The sequence below is a fragment of the Coenobita brevimanus genome, chromosome 11, assembly GCF_032717465.1.
Source record: "Coenobita brevimanus isolate Jiangsu-jjx chromosome 11, ASM3271746v2, whole genome shotgun sequence".
In the NCBI taxonomy this organism is placed as follows: domain Eukaryota; kingdom Metazoa; phylum Arthropoda; class Malacostraca; order Decapoda; family Coenobitidae; genus Coenobita; species Coenobita brevimanus.
In genome coordinates, this window is record NC_136964.1 from 702890 (window position 1) to 724835 (window position 21946).

Genomic DNA, 21946 nt, shown 5'->3' on the forward strand with positions numbered 1-21946 from the left:
TGGCATAAATATTGGGAGGTGTGAGACTCTGTGGCTTTTGTGGAAGAAAAATGAGGGCGTGTGTGAAATATTGGCAAGCAAAGAGTGCAAACTTTCGCCGCAAAAGAGAAATAGCCCAAAGCCAGAGTGATTTGTCTGGATCAGTGGAAATGTAGAGCCCAGTGAGAGACCCCACAAGAGATGGTTAGTGAACTGATATCTGTGCCTAAGCTGTGTTTTGTTTGTATACGGCTGTGAGCTGATGATATAGAAGAATTATACCCCATGCTTGTAGCCCTCTTAGTTATGGTACAGTCGCCAAACTTTCCACCTGGGCCGCCCAGCTGGGAGAGGTGGGTAACGGTGCTGGCAACAGTGTATCTGTTTGTTCGTGTGAACTCATGCTCGACGAAAGTTCGGATCATCAACTCTCCTCGTCTGTAGTGAACCTCCGTCAGAGTCAGAGTTCATCCCATAGATGGCTGGGTACGGAATTGGGTGGTGAGAAAGATGTCTCAGGAGTAAGGCGGCTCTTCCATCGGCTCAGCCAGTTGCGTGAAACTGGTCTCACAGAAAATTGTGTGCCACAGGTCGCGCTGACCAAGGCCAAATAAATATAACTTTATTAATTTTACAAGGTAATATATATAATATTGTGATATAGATATATACTATTATATATAATGCAATAGTATATATTATACTATACTTATTTGGCCTTGATCCGTGCAACTTGTGGCACGCAACAATTCCATACCACCGGTTTCCTGCAACTGGTCGAGCCGGTGGGAGAGCTGCTTAAGGGGGAAGCCTGGCATAGTGAAGGCCAGGGCAGGAGTTACGTTATTCATGCCGCCAGTGATAATAATTGCCGAACTAGTTTCTGAGATCCGTTAGCATTCTACTAAATATTTGCATTCTTAACAATCCTAAACATTTTATTTTCTATGTTGTTTTTACATTGTCACCATAACATGTCGATGCACTATATACTGGAATTGCTCCAAGTCTTTCTCTCTCTCTCTCTCACCCTCTCCTTATATCAGTAATTCCATTTCATAGGGTTATCAGTTAATATCATTATCACTATAGGTTGAAGAGGAATGCATTTACCTGACATCTACGTCCAGTTACAAGTAAGAATACCTGTCATATTTACATCATGAATGACACTGACCAATAAACATTAGGATGAAGTTTAGACACTGTTAACGGTTGCTTATTTCCTCGTTGGTAGTACTTCAGGTAAATATGTTTATGCGTTTTGTCGTGCACCACGAAGAGGTAGGAGGTTAAAATACTGTCACCTCAACAGGCAAAAGTTTATGCATTCTGTTGTCGAATGTGGCTATTATATCAGCTATGATAATGACTTTCCGTATCATATTTCATATGACTATGGTCAATACAGCACACCTTTATAGTCCATTCATCTAACGAATGGCTGAATTACACATTACAAAGAAAATTGATTGTGAGCGGTGCCGCTTATGTGTGAGGTCACACATTGACACGCTTATCGATTATTCACTAAACAACATTATCTCACATTATAGCAAGATGAAGACACCACCTCTCCATCACAGTATGCAAAAGTTTCCAGTCATTTTAAGCACAGTTGCTATTGATTCATGAATTGTAGGGACATTTGTATCACCATTGCCTGTGATATTACTTATGTGATTGGTAAATGCAACATCACGAACATGAAATTATCATTACAGGCTGGAACACTGATTTTTTTTTTCTTTCTTTCTTTTTTTTTTTTTTATCCCACGAACCTAGGCACTTTAGCGCCCGTCACCGAGGCCCGGGGTGCGAGGATATGTGATGTTGGTTGCTGACCGGCTGCTACTAAGACCTAAGTTATAAGATAAGGGCTTGGTGTTTAACAGGAGAAACCCATTTCTTCTGACGGGGGTGGAACCACGTCACACGGATCGGCTGGCGGAAGCGTTAACTACCACTTCAGCCACAGTATTGTTTCATATAATTATTTAATATATATCAACTATCAAAACAATTGCCGTGTTTGCATTGCAAGCACAGTGATCCACGTAATGATTAAGTGATGAGCCATGGGTTGATCATATAATAATGAAAAAGAATACGTTTATAAATATGTAATATATGTAAAGATGGGGTCTTTTATATTATTTTACTTACTGTTTTCAATACTCGCATTATCCAATACGTTCAAGAAGTTCCTTTGAAATTCTATCGGATAAGAATTGTCAACTGAATACTGGGATGAACTCTGACTGAGGGTCACAAGGGAAGACGAGAGTTGATGATCCGAACTTTCGTCGAGCATGTACACCTCTCGCGGCTAGGTGGCCCAGGTGGAAAGTTTGGCGACTGTACATCAGTTTCATATATGAAAGAGGGGGGTGTGAGCTGCAAGCAAGGCAGTGATGTGGTACTGGACAGGGCGACATGAAGGCGATTTGTTTGTGGCCACCCCTTACGGGACTGAGGCGTCTGGCAATAGGCAGATACACAGATTGTTTCGTTTTAGATGAATTGGGTCGAAGTTGGGCGGAACTGCTGTACATCCAAACAATTACATTATTTATATTATGCCACTGCTCAATGGTACATTTTTCATATAAGCCCAAGCTTCTGGCGACGGACAGAAATCTTAATTATAATGTTATTGATACCTCCAGACGATTACATTTTCAGATTAGGAGTAGCTGCTCGTCGTCTTAGATTATAAAAGATGGGCGAAATTTCTGCTTACAAATCCATCCGCAAGTTAGGTATAATACATCACGAACGCCCTCATTTCCTGACATTTGATTCAAAGGACTACCTAAGCTGCTGATTATAAGTAAACAGATACAAGAGGCAAGGACAGTGAGACAATTCTGACACCATTGTATTCATATATTTTCCTACAGCCAGAGGGGAAGCCATATACAGTGTACATTTCTCTCACCGTGTCACTCACTCACTCTACCATTTTGAAGGGTCGGGTCCAGGTCCTATGGGGGCGATGCTGACAGGTGGGGAGTATACATGCATTCACTTTCATACATACATACATACACAAATACAAACTACAAGAGTACAAGTCAGATGTGTACCTTCGTTGCGCTAGAACAACCGTACACATAAAGCAGGACAAAACATTACATACATACTGTACATATATACTTACACTGACAAACAGAAATACGCAGCGGAAAAGTATTGCTCGCCCGTGTACCGACATCGCGCACGAAAAGCCATAAATATAACACATGGAAGCAGGAAAACACAATGGACAGTGAGATGTACTGGGACGACCTGTGAGCCAGAAGGGTGTCATCTAAGTGCTTCACCAGTAATCAGATATCTCATTCTATTTAGGGTACCACAGAATATACGGCTTCATTTAGTTCCTCCGCTGAGAATCCCATTTGCAAAACACTGGCTGGTGAGTGCAAGAGCAGTTACAGAACATTTTGCTTAACAGAGAGAGGCTGAGTGCATAAAGGCAAAGTTCTTTGATCGTTACAAAACTATGGTTAAAAGTTTATATGTAAATTAAAGACATGATCCAGACACAGAATTGACAAATGCAATTACGTTAAATGAATTGGGATAAAATCAAAATCGACACACACTTTTAAAAATCAGAGAGGCAAGTTAGCAAGGTTTAAACTTGAAATTCCTCTGTGTGTCATGGCGGGCGTCAGACGATGACTGAGCACTTAAATTTCAGATAAATGAATGAAATCTTCCCTTGCAGACTGTACGACGGAAAAGGAAAGGCTGAAAAAAAAAAAAAAAAAAAAAAAAGCATTTCCGAAGATATGAACGTCTCGCCATCTCAGCAACGGCAAATATGAAGCACCAACAGACTGAGAAATATCTAGAATGGAGATCTTATTCTATGTGGCTTTAGAGATCCTTTAACACATCTTACTTGACGATTTATTCTACGCGTTATACCCAGATATACTCTTGTCAGCCACTGACACAAACTATGCCGACATATACAGCGTCATTTAATAGCATAAAAGACAGTGTTAAGTTACAGTGTGCAAAATTAGTCGCTGAGGAAGAGGTGTAATGTAGAAGACTCTTATGCAATCTACAACACGGCCTTAAATCCGAAATATGACTGATACCTTAGGCTAAGACGACGACGACGACTACTACCGCCATTACTAATACTATTACGGCTGCTACTACTTCTACTACTACTACTGGTACTACTGCTACTACTACTACTACTACTACCACCACCACCATCACCACCACCACCACCACTACTACTACTACTGCTACTAGTTAATAATACTGGCAGCCTCAATCTGTCGACGCAACTCTTGTCTTTATCATAATCCTACACTACACACACACACACACACACACACACACACACACACACTGTAATCCAACACCTTACAGCTCTTCAGAGGTGAGCGTTGCTGCTAAGGCAATGCTTCTTCAGCGATCAGATCTACTCTGTTGCTGAGTGTAAAAGAAAAGATACATGACAGGCTATAAATTCTCAAAAACAGTATTGTTGGCCAAAGGTATGGTTTTTCGGTGTTCGGATCCGTGAGTACTGTGTGTAAAAGATATATGGCAGGCTATAACTCTTTAAAAACAGTGCAGGTGCCCAAGGGAATGCTATTTCAGAACGACACAAAGGCAACACAAGTTTATAGCATCTCTCAAGCTGGAAAACTTTCGCGGTTCAGATATATCGTCAGAACCACCTCGATCATGGTGTTTCCTTACCACACCTCACTATATCCACACCACACATCACTATTAACACCACACCCTGTTATCATCCTCACCACACCTCACTATATCCACACCACACATCATTATTAACACCACACCCTGTTATCATCCTCACCACGCCTCACTATAGCCACACCACACATCACGATATCCACATCACACGTCACAGTATCCACACCACACGTCACAGTATCCGCACCACGATACTATATCCACACCTCATATCAATACATCCATACCACACATTACTATATCCACACGACATATCACCATATCCACACCACACAACACTATATCGCCACTTATTGTATCCACATCACCTCACTGGATCCACATTATACTTTATCCACGCCACACATCACCCTTTCCACACCATGCATCACTGTAACCACACCACACAATACTAAATCCAAATCACACCTCACTATACCTACATATCTCTTCACTATATGCTTATCACTCAACTATCACACCACTCCTCACTGTATATTTACCACAGCTCACTATATCGACCTCACACCTCACACTAACTAAACATCTCACTGTATACCTCACTGTATGTTCACCAATTTTTCACTGTATCCTCAACATACCTCACTGTATCCTCACCATTTCTCACTATCCTCACCATACCTCACTGTAGCTACATCACACTTCACAATATCCACACCACATCTCACTAAATCCACACACATTTGTATACTGTAAATGTCCTCAGTAGATCCACACCAGTACTTACACCTCATTATTGTTCTCGCTCGCTTCGCTCCCTCCTACTCTATTAAAAAGGAAGTAGCAGTTTGGTAGTAGATATAACCACAAGAACTTTATTATTTCGAGAAACTATTAAGGCCACACCACATTACGCGTTTGAAAGCTTTTGAAAAAGTAAAAGATGCTACGTAAGTAACTTTTTTTAAAATTAGTTATCGTGCTGCTGAAAAAGGCAAGAAATGTGAAACTGAGAAAATGAAATGACGGGGGACAGGGCGACATGAAGGCGATTTGTTTGTGGCCATCCCTTACAGGATTAAGTCGTCTGGCAATACTGATGGATAGACAGACAGAGAAAATGTATGTTATTACCAAAACCATCAAAGCTACTGTGCACCTACGTATACCGCTGGAAAACTTATGGAAAAGGTATTAGTTTACTGAAGTGCCATATCAAGCGCCCTCTCGACCGCTTGCACGGTTGTATGCGCGTGCACACACACTTTCTCTCTCTCTCTCTCTCTCTCTCTCTCTCTCTCTCTCTCTCTCTCTCTCTCTCTCTCTCTCTCTCTCTCTCTCTCTCTCTCTCTCTCACACACACACACACGAAGGAAAACTAAGTGTGCAAAACCCGTGCCTACCAACTTGTCTGCGGACTAAACATTTGACTCAGCCCTGTGGTGACTTTACCTTCACCAGATTACCCTCATAATCGATTTACCTCATTTAAGCCTCAACCCTTCCACCCACTATGGTTCAGCTCTGGCCTGAAATGTCTAAGTTGAATCCAGTTACTGAACTTTCATCTTTCTGAAATTACAACCTCTTTTTTTTTTTTCTTTCTTTTTTTACCTGATCCATTCCACAAAGTTTGGTCCGAACCGAAAAAAAAAAAAATTTAAGCTAACCTTGCCACGTGACCTTGACCTTTAACTTCTTAGTTCACAAAACAACAGGTCAGGCTCTTGGGTGACCTATCTATCTATCTATCTATCTATTGCCAGACGCCTCAATCCCGTTTGGGGTGGCCACAAACAAATCGCCTCCAAGTCGCCCTGTCCCCCGCCATTTCACTGCCCTGCTCCCAACTCACCCCCCCCTCTCTCATATACCTCTCCACCCCATCCCTCCATCTCATCCTCGGTCTCCCCCTCCCTCTTCCACCCTCCACCTCACTCACATACACTCTCTTCGTCAGTCTTTCACCCTCCATCCTCTCCACATGGCCAAACCACCTCAGTGTATTCCTCACAACGCTTCCTATCACATGACCTGCTATGTATATATCATGTATGATCTAAATTATATCAAAACTGTTTTAATTGTTTTAATCCCATACAGACAAACCGACTGAGTTTTGGCCCTGCCCTGTGACCCTGCATCATCCTCAACATTTGCTCCAAGTTTGTTCTAAACTTGATAAACAGCGCTGAAGCTGATTTTGAAAGGTCAAACACTGACCTAGACCTGTGACCCTGACTTTGACTTGTTTTGTTAAAAATAATAGGTTTACTCGTTGGCTCTCCGACAATCCTTCCACCAAGTTTTGGTTAAAATCGAAAATAAACGAAGTTATTTAGTTAAAACACTCCCCCCACATACACACAGAGAAAAAAACAAGACAAAAAAAGAGAACTGAACTGAGCACCAAGAATATGTTGTCACATTATTAAAAAAAAAAAAAAAAATCCAGATCACCTTTGGAAATCTTATGGAAAAGTAATAGGTGTTACTTATGCGATTTTAACAGTCTTCACTTCTTTAGCAAAAAGAGTCAAAAGGCGCTAAACTGAAATTATCAACCCCTTCTCTCCGGCGATGTATCTTTTATTTTTACTTGCCATCACCAGTCGATTCTTTAAAACTCAAGTAAGGAATGATTTCTATCTATGAAGGGATCAAGGAAGGCTATATCTAATCCCTCTAATATGAAAAGTCTCTTAACCCAAATAATGTCGTTTGGAGAAAGCAAGACGAAGCTTAAAATATCCGTAGTCGGAGTGAAGGGTAAGCTACACATCGCACAAGAACTAAAATAATGGCATTGGGAGCTTCCTCGCTCGATCAAGTTCCACACTTTCATATGTGGACGCCCTTTACTTCATATTATCCACAACATGTCTCACTGTATGCACACTACCCTTCATATATTGCTTTATATATACACGACACCTCGCTACATCCATCCAGTATCTCACTATATACACACCATACCTCGCTACATCCACACCATACCTTACTTCATCCTCACCACACTTACCATCTTACTATATACAATCCACACCTCGCTACATCCACACCATACCCCACTACATCCACACCATAGTTCACTACATCCACATCACACTCACTATATACACACACCTTGCAACATCTGCACTATAGCTCACTATCTTTACACCAGACTTTGCTGTATCAACACTACACCTCACTATATCTCCATTAAATCTCTCTTCAGGACTGGGAGTGTGTAATTATACTGTAAATGCTTCACCACAGATATCCCCACTCTATCCATACCGTATCTCATCCAAGCCCAAGAGTTTCTAGCTGTAAATTGAGAGCGTCACCTACATCACAACATCTTCACTCTATCTAAACCACACCTCAATCAGGCATGGGAGCACCTCACTATTGTTTATTCTGAACGCGTCACCACATATCACAATATCTTCATCCTGCACCTTGAAGCATCTCACTTTATCCTTAGTCAATGCGTCACCACACTTCACCATACCCCCACTCTATTCATACCATACTTCACCCAGGCCCAGGAGCATTTTACTATATGCTTAGTCTGGATACATCACCACATGTCACTATATCCTCACTATATCCACACCACACCACACCCAGGCTCAAGAAGCATTTCACTATATCCAGAGGGCGTCGCCACGTATCACTGGGCCTCACCATAAATCCTGCTACTGACCCCAACGCGAACTGAGTCTCATTCCGCTAAAAAATATCCACCATCACTCTGCCTCAAGTTTAGCACTGACGCGGGGTGGGACTGGGTAAAGAAGGATATGTGGGGTTTGGGTGAGGTGGGGTGGGGTGAGTCTGGATTAGGTTGGGTGGTGTGTGCTTGGGTGGGTTGCAGCGGGGTGTCACGAATCAATTCGCGACATTTCCGTTTTGTGAGAAGCCACGAACTATTAGTAGAAAACTCACTGTGTATCGCTCAGCTAACCGTTTCTCCCTCCATTTCGGGGTATACTTTTCAAAAACATTCGTCACTGTTTAAAAGTGACCGATTTAATGCACGTCACTAAGTGCTCTACTGAGCGATACAATTGTTTCTTTATTGTTCGCCCCTGCTCTCCTCAACCGTTAGCCACGCCTTCTTCCGGTGGCTTGTGCATTCTGCCTATGCATTATTTGAATTCAGTCGAGTGTTTGCTGTGACGGAGAGAGGTTCTGTGCTACAGAAGTGAGAGTAGAGAGAGGTCAGCTAGTACCCAGACTCCGCTTGACACAGCCCCCAGACTCCCATCCTAGATTTGGGTGATACATAGCATTCATCGACCGGTATTTCTTTTTTGTATAATCCTGGTTTTAAGAGTTTAGTTAAGGTGTTTTTTCCTAGGCGTAAGTATTTAGCTTTTGTGTGAGTGAGTGAGTGCGTCTCATTAATTTGATTTGAATTGTAACGTTAAATTTATTTTTTTTGTAATCAATAAATTTAACAGTTCCTTTCTTGAGCTCAATGTAAAGTAAAATCTTGTTTCATTTAATCCAAATTAAGCTTATTTTCCATATAGCTTCTAGCTGGCATAAACGTTTGCTTTCATAACTGGTACTTAGACCAGTCTTGTTGTATTAACTTAAAATCCTTTGTGCCAGGAGTTAATGCATCAGCAAGAACCTGATGTTATTATTATTAGTATTAGTTATTTATTGTCAGGGATGAAGTAACTTTCTCCAGAGGCTAACAGTACAGTAATTCAGCAATTGTGAGTAATTAGTCTCTGCTGTGTACTGTTGAGAAAGTTTATAAATTCTCGATCTTAGAGAATCGTAGAAAGTCAGCGTAAAGTAATCGTTGCTTGATGTAGCAAGACAATCATTGTCTCTGCTCTTCAATATTATTGAATATTATTATCAATTTAAATAACATTTAACCATTTATTTAAAAAAACACAGTGATATTATAAAAACCCCGTGACAATTGGCGACCTCATTCCAGGATATTAACTCCTAGCTATAAAGCTATTCACGAGATAGTGCTCACTCATTCATATTTAGGTATTTATCATTAAAGTTTATAGACACAAGTTTACTGGTGTTTACCGTTAATTTAGCAAGTGAATTTTGCTTTATCAATCCATAGAGTACTTAACTCTAGTTTATTTTTGGTAACGCCAGACGATTTTATTCGCTCCTGGGAAGTCGCCGTACCCATTGTGTTTATTATTGAGTCTTCCCAGTCATTTACATTTTTGATTTATTCTTTGCCAGTTAACTAGATAAGACTGGTCACCACTAGCTTGTGTTTGTATTCTTTACTTGTGTGTATTAGTATTCGTCGCTAAGCAGTCAGTACTCAGTTTCGGTTTGCTTAATAAATTAGCGCTATGGCTACCACCATATTTTTACAGGAGGCCAAAGATATGGGTCTTTCGGACCCAACCGAAATTTAAGAGTATATACTCTCACGGCATAATCAGGAGCAGCAGCGCGAGAATGATGCCCGTGAAGAGCATAAGATTCAGCGCGAATACGAGCGAGAACAGCGTGAGGAACGTGAAAGAGAGCGTGCATATGAACAAGAGCAGCGTGAGAAAGAGCGCGAATACGAGCGTGAACAACATGAACGTGAGCGGGAACAACGGGAATACGAGCGGGAACAACGAGAACACGAACGTGCCGAACGTGAGGCACGCGAAAAACATGAACTTGAAGTGCTGAAGCTCAAGCGAGATTCCTTGGCTTCAGACACGTCTGGTGCAGTTGGTCCAAGCTCCACGAGCGTTCTCCCTGCACATGTCCTGGCGACCCCACGCATCAAGCTTCCTTCATACAAGGAAAGCGAGCGAATCGAGCCGTACATAGCTCGTTTTGAGGACATGGCAGACTTATATCAACTGGATGAGGCAGCTAAGCGGCTTCAGTTTCTTAGCCTATTTGAGGGCCCTGCCCTCGATATTCTCCACAGAATTCGTGGAGACAATCTCACATATGAGATGATGAAAGCTGCACTCATTAAGGCGTATGGTCTCACAGTAGACGACGCCAAAGTTCAGTTCATGCGAGCTCGTCTCCAAGACAAGGAGACAGCTGTTCAGTTCCTTGATCGTCTCACAGCTTACTTAAATGAGTGGATGGAGAAAGATGAAACTCCTTCCACGCGTGAGGGGATAATTGACCTTATGCTGCGTACACAGCTAGAGAGGTCGTGGCCTGCTGAGCTCATAGCACAGCTTAAGATCTGCCAGGTGAAAGATGCCAGCCAAATGGCAGAGAAGGCTGACGCATTCTTTACTGCATACGGGTATCAAGCTCGTAAGCAAAACACCTGGAGCAGAAAAGATATTGCCAAGTCTGGGAAGCCGTCTCAGACTGAATCCCAGCAACAAGGCCATTCTCAGAGTAATGGCCAAGGTCCAAAACCGCAGTGGAAGAACCAGGGGCAAAACACTCAGAAACCTGAGTGGAAAAGGTACAACAAGTACCCCAACCAGCAGCAGTATCAGCCACGCAACCGACCGTCGGGACAAACTTTTTCACCACCAGCTCAAAAGAGGCAGGAAGCGAATGCAGCCTTCATTCCCCAGCAGCAGCACGGTGGTCACGTCCCTACCAGTGTGGGTACTTCCCCACAGTTCACTAGTCCCACAGTGACAGTGAACCTCCCTCCACAGATGGCCAATGTTCCATCTCCTTATAATTCTCAAGGCACAATGTTTGCCGCATCAGTTCAGCAGCCTCATGAGTGGCTAGCTGCTTCCTCCACAGGCCCTCCCACAGGTGACAGTACCTTCCTTGTTCAGCCAGGGTTTGTGGGAGACATCCCTGTGAAGGTCCTGAGAGACAATGGTTCCTCAGGTTGCTCTGTTAAGCAGAGTTTAGTTCGGCCTGAGCAGTATACAGGTCGACAGATCCATGCAAAGCTTATTGATGGATCAGTGAGATTGTTCCCTGAGGCATGTATCCAGGTGGCATCTCCATTTTATACTGGTACGACACTTGCAGTTGTCATGCCAGAGCCTCTATTTGACTTAATAGTAGGCAATATTCAAGGGGTCAAGGATAGTTGCTCCGATGACGCTACTCAGACTTCGGCTGCTGCGGTAACACGAGCCATGGCTGAGGCTCCAGACTGTGTCACCCCAGTGATCATTGAATCGCCGCAAGATCTGATGTGTAGTCAACTTGTTGTGCAAGAACAACATTCTGACCCGACACTTGCTACCGTGCGGAACAAACAAAAGGGTCGAGTGATAAAGTATTCACGGGGAGGTCGAGCCAAGTTCTTTCGTAAACAAGGACGGCTCTACCGTGAGTCACGAACACCCGAGGGCGAGGTTCGACTGCAGTTTGTCGTCCCCGCCAAGTACCGCCAAGCAGTGTTACAATGGGGTCATTGTTCAGCCTCAGGAGGTCACATGGGCAAAAGGAAGACCCAGGGCCGTATCCGAGCTGACTTTTTCTGGCCAGGGATGGGACGGGACATAGATAGTTTTGTCCGTTCTTGCAGTGTGTGCCAAAGTATCACCACTAATCAGGGACATGCCCTTCCTGTGCCATTTGTAACTACACCTGTAATCTCTGAGTCAGTTGAGAGACAGGGTAGTGGTGAAGTGGGTGCAGACCTGACGTCTCGCCCATTGGCCCCACAGGACACATTATGTCCAGGGCCTGTACATACATATTATGTACCGTGGGTTAAGGGGGAAGTTGAGAGGCGACTTGAGGCTATGGAAGACCCAAGTTTGCATAAGGATTCTCAGCTTCCCGGTACTAATAGAAGTACTGTAGGTTAAGGGGGAAGTTTGAGAGAGAACTCCGCAGAGGCGACTTGAGGCTATGGAAGACCCAAGTTTGCACAAGGATTCTCAGCTTCCTGATACTAATATAAGTAGGCTACTGTAGGATAAGGGGGAAGTGAGAACTCCGTAAAGGCGACTTGAGGCTATGGAAGACCCAAGTTTGCACAAGGATTCTCAGCTCCCCGATACTAATATAAGTATTGTATTGTAGGTTAAGGGGGAAGTGAGAACTCCGCAGAGGCGACTTGAGGCTATGGAAGACCCAAGTTGCACAGGGATTCTCAACTTGCTGACATAATCGTGTGCTATAATTAATGGCAACCTCGAATGTACGAAGCTTAGGCTGTCACTCGTATTTTTCAGCCAGAGCGTACTTTTCGTAGCATGTACTGATTGCTAGGCAGAGAGAGTAATTGTAACTTAATAAGAATTTTGTCTCATTGACACTTTTGATGCTCCACCTCAATTGGTTTTGCAGGTTCAGCAATGGGTGTAGCAGTTTTGCTGTGCGGACCAGCTGATCGTCTGCCGCACGCTGCCACCTCTTCTCCTCTGCCTTCGTCATCGCCATGTTGTTATTTACTATGTCATTTTACACGTAGGTACAGTTACACTACAACTGTCACACCTACACCGTGTATTACATACACCACGCTACACAACAATTAGTTGTCAGTGTAAATGTAGCGAATTTTCGCTCAGTTTGACCTGAGTACAGGATTTTCACCGTCGTCACGGAGTTTTTCCCTCAAGTTTGCTTCTATTAACGTAAATACGAGTTTTTTTTCGCTCACTGGCGACTGCGACTTTCTCCTGTAGCAGGATAGCACACACACCACAGTGTGAATCTTGTGTGAATGACTTAGGATGTATACATATATATATATATATATATATATATATATATATATATATATATCACAAATTTTTTCCCATAAGGAAAAAATTTAATTTTGTAGGGGCGTAATGTCACGAATCAATTCGCGACATTTCCGTTTTGTGAGAAGCCACGAACTATTAGTGGAAAACTCACTGTGTATCGCTCAGCTAACCGTTTCTCCCTCCATTTCGGGGTATACTTTTCAAAAACATTCGTCACTGTTTAAAAGTGACCGATTTAATGCACGTCACTAAGTGCTCTACTGAGCGATACAATTGTTTCTTTATTGTTCGCCCCTGCTCTCCTCAACCGTTAGCCACGCCTTCTTCCGGTGGCTTGTGCATTCTGCCTATGCATTATTTGAATTCAGTCGAGTGTTTGCTGTGACGGAGAGAGGTCCTGTGCTACAGAAGTGAGAGTAGAGAGAGGTCAGCTAGTACCCAGACTCCGCTTGACACAGCCCCCAGACTCCCATCCTAGATTTGGGTGATACATAGCATTCATCGACCGGTATTTCTTTTTTGTATAATCCTAGTTTTAAGAGTTTAGTTAAGGTGTTTTTTCCTAGGAGTAAGTATTTAGCTTTTGTGTGAGTGAGTGAGTGCATCTCATTAATTTGATTTGAATTGTAACGTTAAATTTATTTTTTTTGTAATCAATAAATTTAACAGTTCCTTTCTTGAGCTCAATGTAAAGTAAAATCTTGTTTCATTTAATCCAAATTAAGCTTATTTTCCATATAGCTTCTAGCTGGCATAAACGTTTGCTTTCATAACTGGTACTTAGACCAGTCTTGTTGTATTAACTTAAAATCCGTTGTGCCAGGAGTTAATGCATCAGCAAGAACCTGATGTTATTATTATTAGTATTAGTTATTTATTGTCAGGGGTGAAGTAACTTTCTCCAGAGGCTAACAGTACAGTAATTCAGCAATTGTGAGTAATTAGTCTCTGCTGTGTACTGTTGAGAAAGTTTATAAATTCTCGATCTTAGAGAATCGTAGAAAGTCAGCGTAAAGTAATCGTTGCTTGATGTGGCAAGACAATCATTGTCTCTGCTCTTCAGTATTATTGAATATTATTATCAATTTAAATAACATTTAACCATTTATTTATAAAAACACCGTGATAGTATAAAAACCCCGTGACACGGGGTCAGCTTGAACGAGGTTAGATGGTGTAAGGTGGGATAGGGTGAGGCTGGATGGGGTTGGCTGGGGTCAGTCTATATGGGGTAAGGTGGGGTGTTGTGAGGCGGGGTGAAGCTGCACGAGGTAAGGAGAGGTGAGACTGGGTGGTGTGATACATAGTGAAGCTTGATGAGGCCTAACTGGGTGAGACTGGGCGGGTTGGGTTGATGTGAGTCTTGTTGCATTACTCGGGTTCCAGTGTAATATGTAACTGACAGAGACATCGCAGCACCACTGAAGCTCGCATTCATTACAGTGACCGCCAGATGCACTGCTTGATTGGCTGTGAAGTTGGTGGTCGGTATCTACTGGTGTTAGTCAAGATGATGATCAGAATGCCGAGACAAATAAATGACTTACTGCCACACGAGCTACTTTATACTTTACAGAAAGGTCAACGAGATGGCTAATTAAGTGCTACGGAACACCCCGCTAACACATGAATATTATAATGAACGAGGTGAAGCACTCGCACATCGGAACACCCGCGCCCACTAACTGGTCTATGGGCCGAAAATCTGACTTTGCCCTTGACCTTCGAGCCATTTTATCAAAACCTATTTACTTCTCTTTTGTCTGGTATTTTTTCGTCCCACTAACTTTGGCTACAATCAGATCAAAATGTCTTACTTGACCTGCTGTCTGGTGTCCTCGAATAATCACCTATTATCCTCAAAACAAAAACTCTTTCATCCATGGCCCACGCAGTCCTTCCTTCATCCCTGTGTGATATTAAGGTAAGGGACTGAACAATACCACGCCCTGTGACCTTGAACTTTGACGGATTCCACTCAAAATCGAATCCCCGTCGTCACAGCTTTGATCAAAATTCTGACCCCCCCTCCCCCCGCAAATAAAAAAGAAAAAAATAATCCTGACCCCCCAAAAATAAAAATGGTCTAAATCGGGCCAGAGAGAATTAAATTGATTTTGCCAGGTGACTCTGATCTTCAGCATCTCCCTGAAACCTTGACATTCATTTCATTTAACACTTAAGTCTTTTATTCTCACCTTACTGTGATCCCTACCATATAGATTGGTCTTAGATAATAACGTTTTATATGCATTTTGCCAAGTGATTTTTTAATATAAATTGTTCACACACACACACACACACACACACACACACACACACACACACACAGATAGATAGATAGAGAGAGAGAGAGAGAGAGAGAGAGCAGCACAATACACCACAAATGTAATAAATGGAAGTCACTGCAAATGAAGAATTAACTATTTTTGTGTGGGTGGGAAAGTACTTGGGAATGAATACAGAGCCAATTCAGCCCCTTATGTATACCTTTCAGCCTGAGAAATTATATCTAGCTCTCGGGGAGTGAGTTTGGGGGAAGGCAGTCAAATGGTGGGTGACAGAGGGACTTGGAGGCGTTTTGTCTGCGGCCACCCATTGCGGGCATAGGGCGTCGGATTGTAAATAGATAGATAAATAGATAGATAGCTCGGTCTTACCATAAATGAACTCTTTATTGTAAGGACTCAGTCTATAAATTATCTGTTTGTGTGGATGGTGCAAAGGATAGATTTTTTTCCACCGCATATGACAACAATTACCCTTTCAGTACCACGACATCAGCTTCATTTTATTCAGGATACCATTAGAGGATTATATTTAGAATGACATTTTTCATAATCTATCTATCTATCTGTTGCCAGACGCCTTAATCCCTTATACGGGGTGGCCACAAACAAATCGCCTTCACGTAACCCTGTCCTCCCCCCCCCCGCCATTTCACTGCCCTGCTCCCAATTCACACCCTCCTCCCTCATATACCTCTCCACTCCATCCCTCCATCTCATCCTTTGTCTTCCCCTCCCTCTCTCCCCCTCCACCTCACTCACATACACTCTCCTCGTCAGTCTCTCACTCTCCATCCTCTCCACATGGCCAAACCATAATCAAGAGGTTAAAAATCATCTCTAGTTACTCATCCACTACAAGTATATCTTAATTTACTCTATGCTGACTACCAATAGGCGACATTATGTAGTTTGAAAATTGTCTAAAGTAATGAACAGGTTAATACACTCAAAAGTAGAGTGTAGTCTGTATATTATCGATAGTTTACAACACTCGTCATAGTACAGGGAAATGCAGTGTAGTGAGAGGGGGCGAGTTAGTGTGTGAGTGAGTGGCTTGAGTGATGTGAGCTGATCTGGTCATTAGGTGTAGGCATGTGTGTTTATTCTGGAACTAATTACCCAGAGGTGTGTGTGTGTGTGTGTGTGTGTGTGTGTGTGTGTGTGTGTGTGTGTGTGTGTGTGTGTCAGCATTAACTAGTGTGGCTTGACAAAGTGATTCATGACCAGTGGAGAGATGAATGAGTATGAAGAGATGAACGAGAATGAAGAGATGAATAAGCATGAAGAAATGAATGAGTATGAATAGAATGAAAACGCTGAGTGGTACGCTACAATGGACGCAGTGTATGTAAAGGAGTATATATAAGGGGGCAATTGTGGAGGCAGGGATTATACCGACTGAAATGGAGAAGCCGTTTGTGTGACTGACCTCTGGAGTGTGTGGCAGAGACGGCGAGGACGGTGGAGGCGAGTTGTGAGTCTTCAGAGAGCACGGCGCAGTAGCGAGGCTTAGAGAACTCCACCAGAGGCCCGCCTGACTCAGACACCAGGCGCGTCGCTGAGGGAGGCAGACAGACACGGGTTAGCAGGCACGCTTGCAGGCACATGAAAGGCTGGGTGATGGTGATGATAATGATGATGATGATGAGGAGGAGGAGGAGGAGAAGGAGGAGGACAAAGAGGAAAGAGAAATGATGATATGAATTCCCCGAGTAAGACCTTGACCGCTCATATAACCCCGCTGGGTGACGGGAGAGTGCTACTTCTACCAGCAGGGCAGCTACCCGGGCAGGGCGCTAACTGTCGACCCTTCAGTCTTGAGTCAGGCAGTCTACCATTGACCCACCCTAACCAATCTATATAAAGAGAGAGAGAGAGAGAGAGAGAGAGAGAGAGAGAGAGAGAGACCATTTTTGTTTCTTTACATAGAACAAAACTAAGATTGAGACACGTCATCGAATTTCAAATATATGGGAGGACACAGACGGGCAGACAAAACCGTATCACATTCGCCGAGACCTCTGGACGGGTAAACACATTAAGGGGTAAGAGCTCACACCGATACCTGAATGTTATCCCTCGTTCCTCTGCTGAAGGATAAGAAAAGACTGATATTACGCTGGGGAACATCATTCTTTCCCTTGATGTAACTCCATTTTGTATCCTGATTTCATACATATTCTTACTTTTTTTCCCCTCACGTCCAGGTTTTGTAATATAGATATTTACGTTTCAAAAAATAGCGTTTCACTATGAAGATTTTTTTAATGGAAAATTTTCGTCTCTCAAAACCTACACGATATGTGAAAAAAAGAAAAAATGAGGTCAGCACCAAAATATATACTTCAAGAAATATAGCTTGATCTGAAAACACACACACACACACACACACACACACACACACATATTATATATATATATATATATATATATATATATATATATATATATATATATATATATATATATATATATATATATATATATATATATATATATATATATATATATATATATATATATATATATATATATATATATATATATATATATATATATGGTGTATATAAAATATTAATTACATACGTAAAATATTTTTTATACATTATACATCCCTGATGTTTGATCTGAGAGTGTAGCCACTTTCTTCACTGATAACAGAGTTGTTTGAAGCTATGGGAATGCCACACAGGACAGATTACTGATGACTGCTCATTCATTCTGCATAAAGCAGCTTGCAGGCAGTATTGCTGTATAGTGGAGCTTCTGTTGCTCACAATACCTGTGTTTGAGTCATTTGAAGATATGGGTTGGTCTAAATATTACAGCACCTTTGCTTCGCTCTCACGGTGGCTACACCAAGTATCGAGGCATTTTCTGCCGCTGAGACAGCCGCACAGATAGAAAATATATAATGACAAACTGACCGTCTACACTGCATTTAATGCCAGGAAGTGAAAATGATAAAGCAATTCCTTTAGCCGAGACGAATAATGTACACATAACTCCTCTACATAATAATTTAAGACTTTCGAAGAATTTAATTTAATTAAAGCTCTCAAGAATGCTGGTTGAACAGTTAATTTTTTTTAATGCAAGAAAGAAGGAACCAAAGGCCAGAGGCCCGCAAACCGTTCCTACCAAGAAAAAAACAAAAACAATACTAAAGAGAACCAAATTCAAGATCCGTTCATTTCGAGATGCCTGGACACACTGCGTTTGAAAGACTGGAGATCATAGGAAGTAGGAAATACAGACAGAGGGAGACAGTTCCAGAGTTGACCTGCTGCATAAATGAAGGACTAGGAATAATGATTATCTCTTGCATTAGAAAGTTGGACAGACAAGGGATGAGAGTTTGTTGCTACAAGGGTGCTGCGCGCCCATCGTAGAGGTGGAGGGATGCAAGCAGACAGTTCAGAGGAGCAGTGACCATTGAAGTAGCGATAGAAAAGAGATAAAGATGCAACAGTGCGGCGAAGAGACAGAGGTTGAAGGGACCCAGTAAGAGAAGGAGAGTTGATGAGACGAAAAGCCTTTGACCCCACTCAACACAGGGGCGAATAAAGCCCGTGTATAAAGTCAACAACTGTACAGGAGTAAAGAAGGTACGGAGTCGGCTTAGCACACCTAATCTCTTGGAAGCAGATTTTTACAAGAGATGCAATATGATCTTTCCAAGATAAGTCCCGAGTGAATGAAACCCCAAGCATGTTCAAAGATGATGCAGGGTTGAGCTGGATATTGCTAAACATTATCCCGAGCATCAGTTCCCACAGTACGCGTAAGAGACATGGTACTAAAAGCTGGCACTTTTGTGAGGTTACACCCCTTACCTTTTCCAAGACTCAGGTTTTAAAAGCAAAATAAAGAAAATAATGAAAAACAGAAGGCTTGGTTGGCATTTTGCGCATGCTAAAAAAGAAAAAAAAAAAAAAATGGGGGAGAAATATTCTAGCTTCAGATTACATGCAGCTAGTTCAGACACTCAGTGTCAGTTTTCATGATCCGGGATGTCGAAAGTAGGTGAAACTGCACTTTCTGAATTCTTGGCTAAAATGTTTTTTCTGATAGCCGAGGAAAATAGGACCAACGTGAGCCCTTGCAGCAAGATACTGCCACTACGGTGCAACGATACCAAGTGCAAGGGGATGTCAGTGTGATGGCTGCCTAGTCCCGGAACATGAATCGCTCACACCAAAAACATGAAAACCAGTAAGGAATACTCTACATGAACCGAAATGAAACTGATAAAAATGTTATACAAATGCAGAGGATTAAACTTATATAGTACTTAATATTATGGTTGTCTAGGTGCCGCAGGTTCCGTAACTCAGTTGATACGAGTATATTATTCATGTAATTATTAAGTACTATTATTTTTTTTAGAAACCTGACGTCATAGAGAAAATGAATTTGCACTTTCTGAAAGTGAGTCCAAAACTCGTACAGAATGACACACTTTCGTAATAAATAAATATATAAATAAATAATGAAAAAAATGCAACAATGAATTATCAAATAATATGCTGTAATTCCCACTGTGGTGTGGATGTGGATGTGATAGGAAGACGTTAGGAGAAACACACTGAGGTGCGAGGAAGAGGCCAAGGATGAGATGGAGGGATGGAGTGGAGAGGTGTATGAGAGAAGGGGATGTGAGCTGGGAGCAGGGCAGTGAAATGGCGGGGGACAGGGTGACATGGAGGCGATTTGTTTGTAGCCACCCCTTACGGGATTAAGGCGTCTGGGAATAGAGATAGACAGAATTCTCACTGTTCTTTCCTCTGTGTATGATGCCTGAGAATATGCAGTGATATATGAGCCCATTCAGCCGGACGACGTGATATCTCCTTTATTCTTCCTACTAATATCTTGTTTCATTCAGCTTTGGAAGAATTCCCAAGCACTGAAGGGATTGCTGAAGGCTTTATATAACCTATCCATTTGGAAAACTATGAGCTAAATAAAATAAAAAATAAGGAATATATGTAATCGGATTCAAGAAGGTCAATCAGGTGAATGCAAATGCTCTAAAGGTTCCAAATGCATCCTCTATAGATTCTGCAAAAAAATTGTATAAAAACTGCTGTATTGAGGAAAATAAGAGAAATACACAAAGTACAATCCATACACACTGACTTGCAGGTTTGTGTACAGTATGTCAGTGACCACATGGCTCTGGCAAGAAGTCGCGGGTGTAAAAATAGAAAACTTTGGTGTGAAACTTTACAGATGGCCACAGAATTATGGCGAAAAGCACTTCCCAAACTTTAAATTGAATCACTGAACAACGGTGTAAAATAAATCCATGAGCTGTACCTGGACCAGAAGTTTAGAGGAATCACCAGCGGCGCTCTTCCACCAAGCCCTTCATTTGCCTCTCACAGCCTCATCATAATGCTAAGCGCTTCAAACTTCCTAATTTTGTAAGTCAGTAATGGCTCAACAATTAAAAAATGGAGGAGGCGGGAGAGGGGGGTCTCTTAATTAACATATTTACCACGATAAAATTTTCCTTCGTTCACGCAGAAGACGGGAAAAATAAGCCCATGGTTGGACCCTCTTGAAAGATGCTCAAATATTCTTTTCATCTACTAAAACACATTCACTGTACTTCCATTTCTTTTCCACTACCTCACAAATGGCTTCTGGTTTATATTTACACATCCTTCTGATAAGACGTTACTCGTAGCTGTGAAGGTGAGCGCTCGAAGCTCCCCCATGCACACAACGACACGCAAACACATTTTTCTACCCTATTCTTTCACTTCAGCTAAGGTACTAAGTCTCCAGTGTATGTTATTACAACTTCACTGTGCTGGTATCTTTCTGAAGCTTATTTTTTCTTGCTGCTGATGGTTTTACTCAGTTTAGGAAAGACCCCTGGCGGAGCAGTAGTTAACGAAGACTGGATATTCACCCCTCCAATTGAAAGGACGTTCTTAGTGTAAATAAAACAGCTTGGAAATAGCAATGAAAATTTTCTTACGTTAATTTAGGAAAGCCCCTTAACTTCTTCACTCTGATTACCGTATGTATTTTTGTTATTCTTTCCACAAACAGACGATTTTATTCAGCTACAGTGACTAGTGAGGCCAGACCTGTAGAAAATCTTTTTGAGACAGAAGGAAAGACTCAAGAGAAAGCGTCTTTGAACTGAGAAAGATAAAGTTAATAAAGGCTATAGCTTCCCAATCTCTCTCCTTAGGTGAAAGAAATGGCGTGGAATTTGCAAGAATGGGTTTCTCGGTTCTTACTCTAGCCAGGCCTAAAATTGCCCTCTCCCGTTGAATGTTGCATTGTAATATGAGATTCATACTAAAATATCCTGCCTGTCAC

The 21946-nt window shown here is 42.1% G+C and overlaps 1 protein-coding gene across 1 annotated transcript in view; it reads right to left on the reverse strand.

Moving 5' to 3' along the window:
• The window catches only part of LOC145411402 (putative neural-cadherin 2), a 104280-nt gene extending 84881 nt beyond the window's left edge, over nucleotides 1-19399 (reverse strand). The window contains exons 1-3 of the mRNA XM_080281444.1: nucleotides 19387-19399; nucleotides 18464-18487; nucleotides 17034-17162 (exon numbers count right to left, since the gene is read on the reverse strand). Coding sequence (XP_080137570.1) covers nucleotides 17034-17162; nucleotides 18464-18487; nucleotides 19387-19399 — 166 coding nt within the window. The remainder of the gene's footprint in view (nucleotides 1-17033; nucleotides 17163-18463; nucleotides 18488-19386) is intronic.
• Between the last annotated feature and the right edge of the window lie 2547 nt (nucleotides 19400-21946).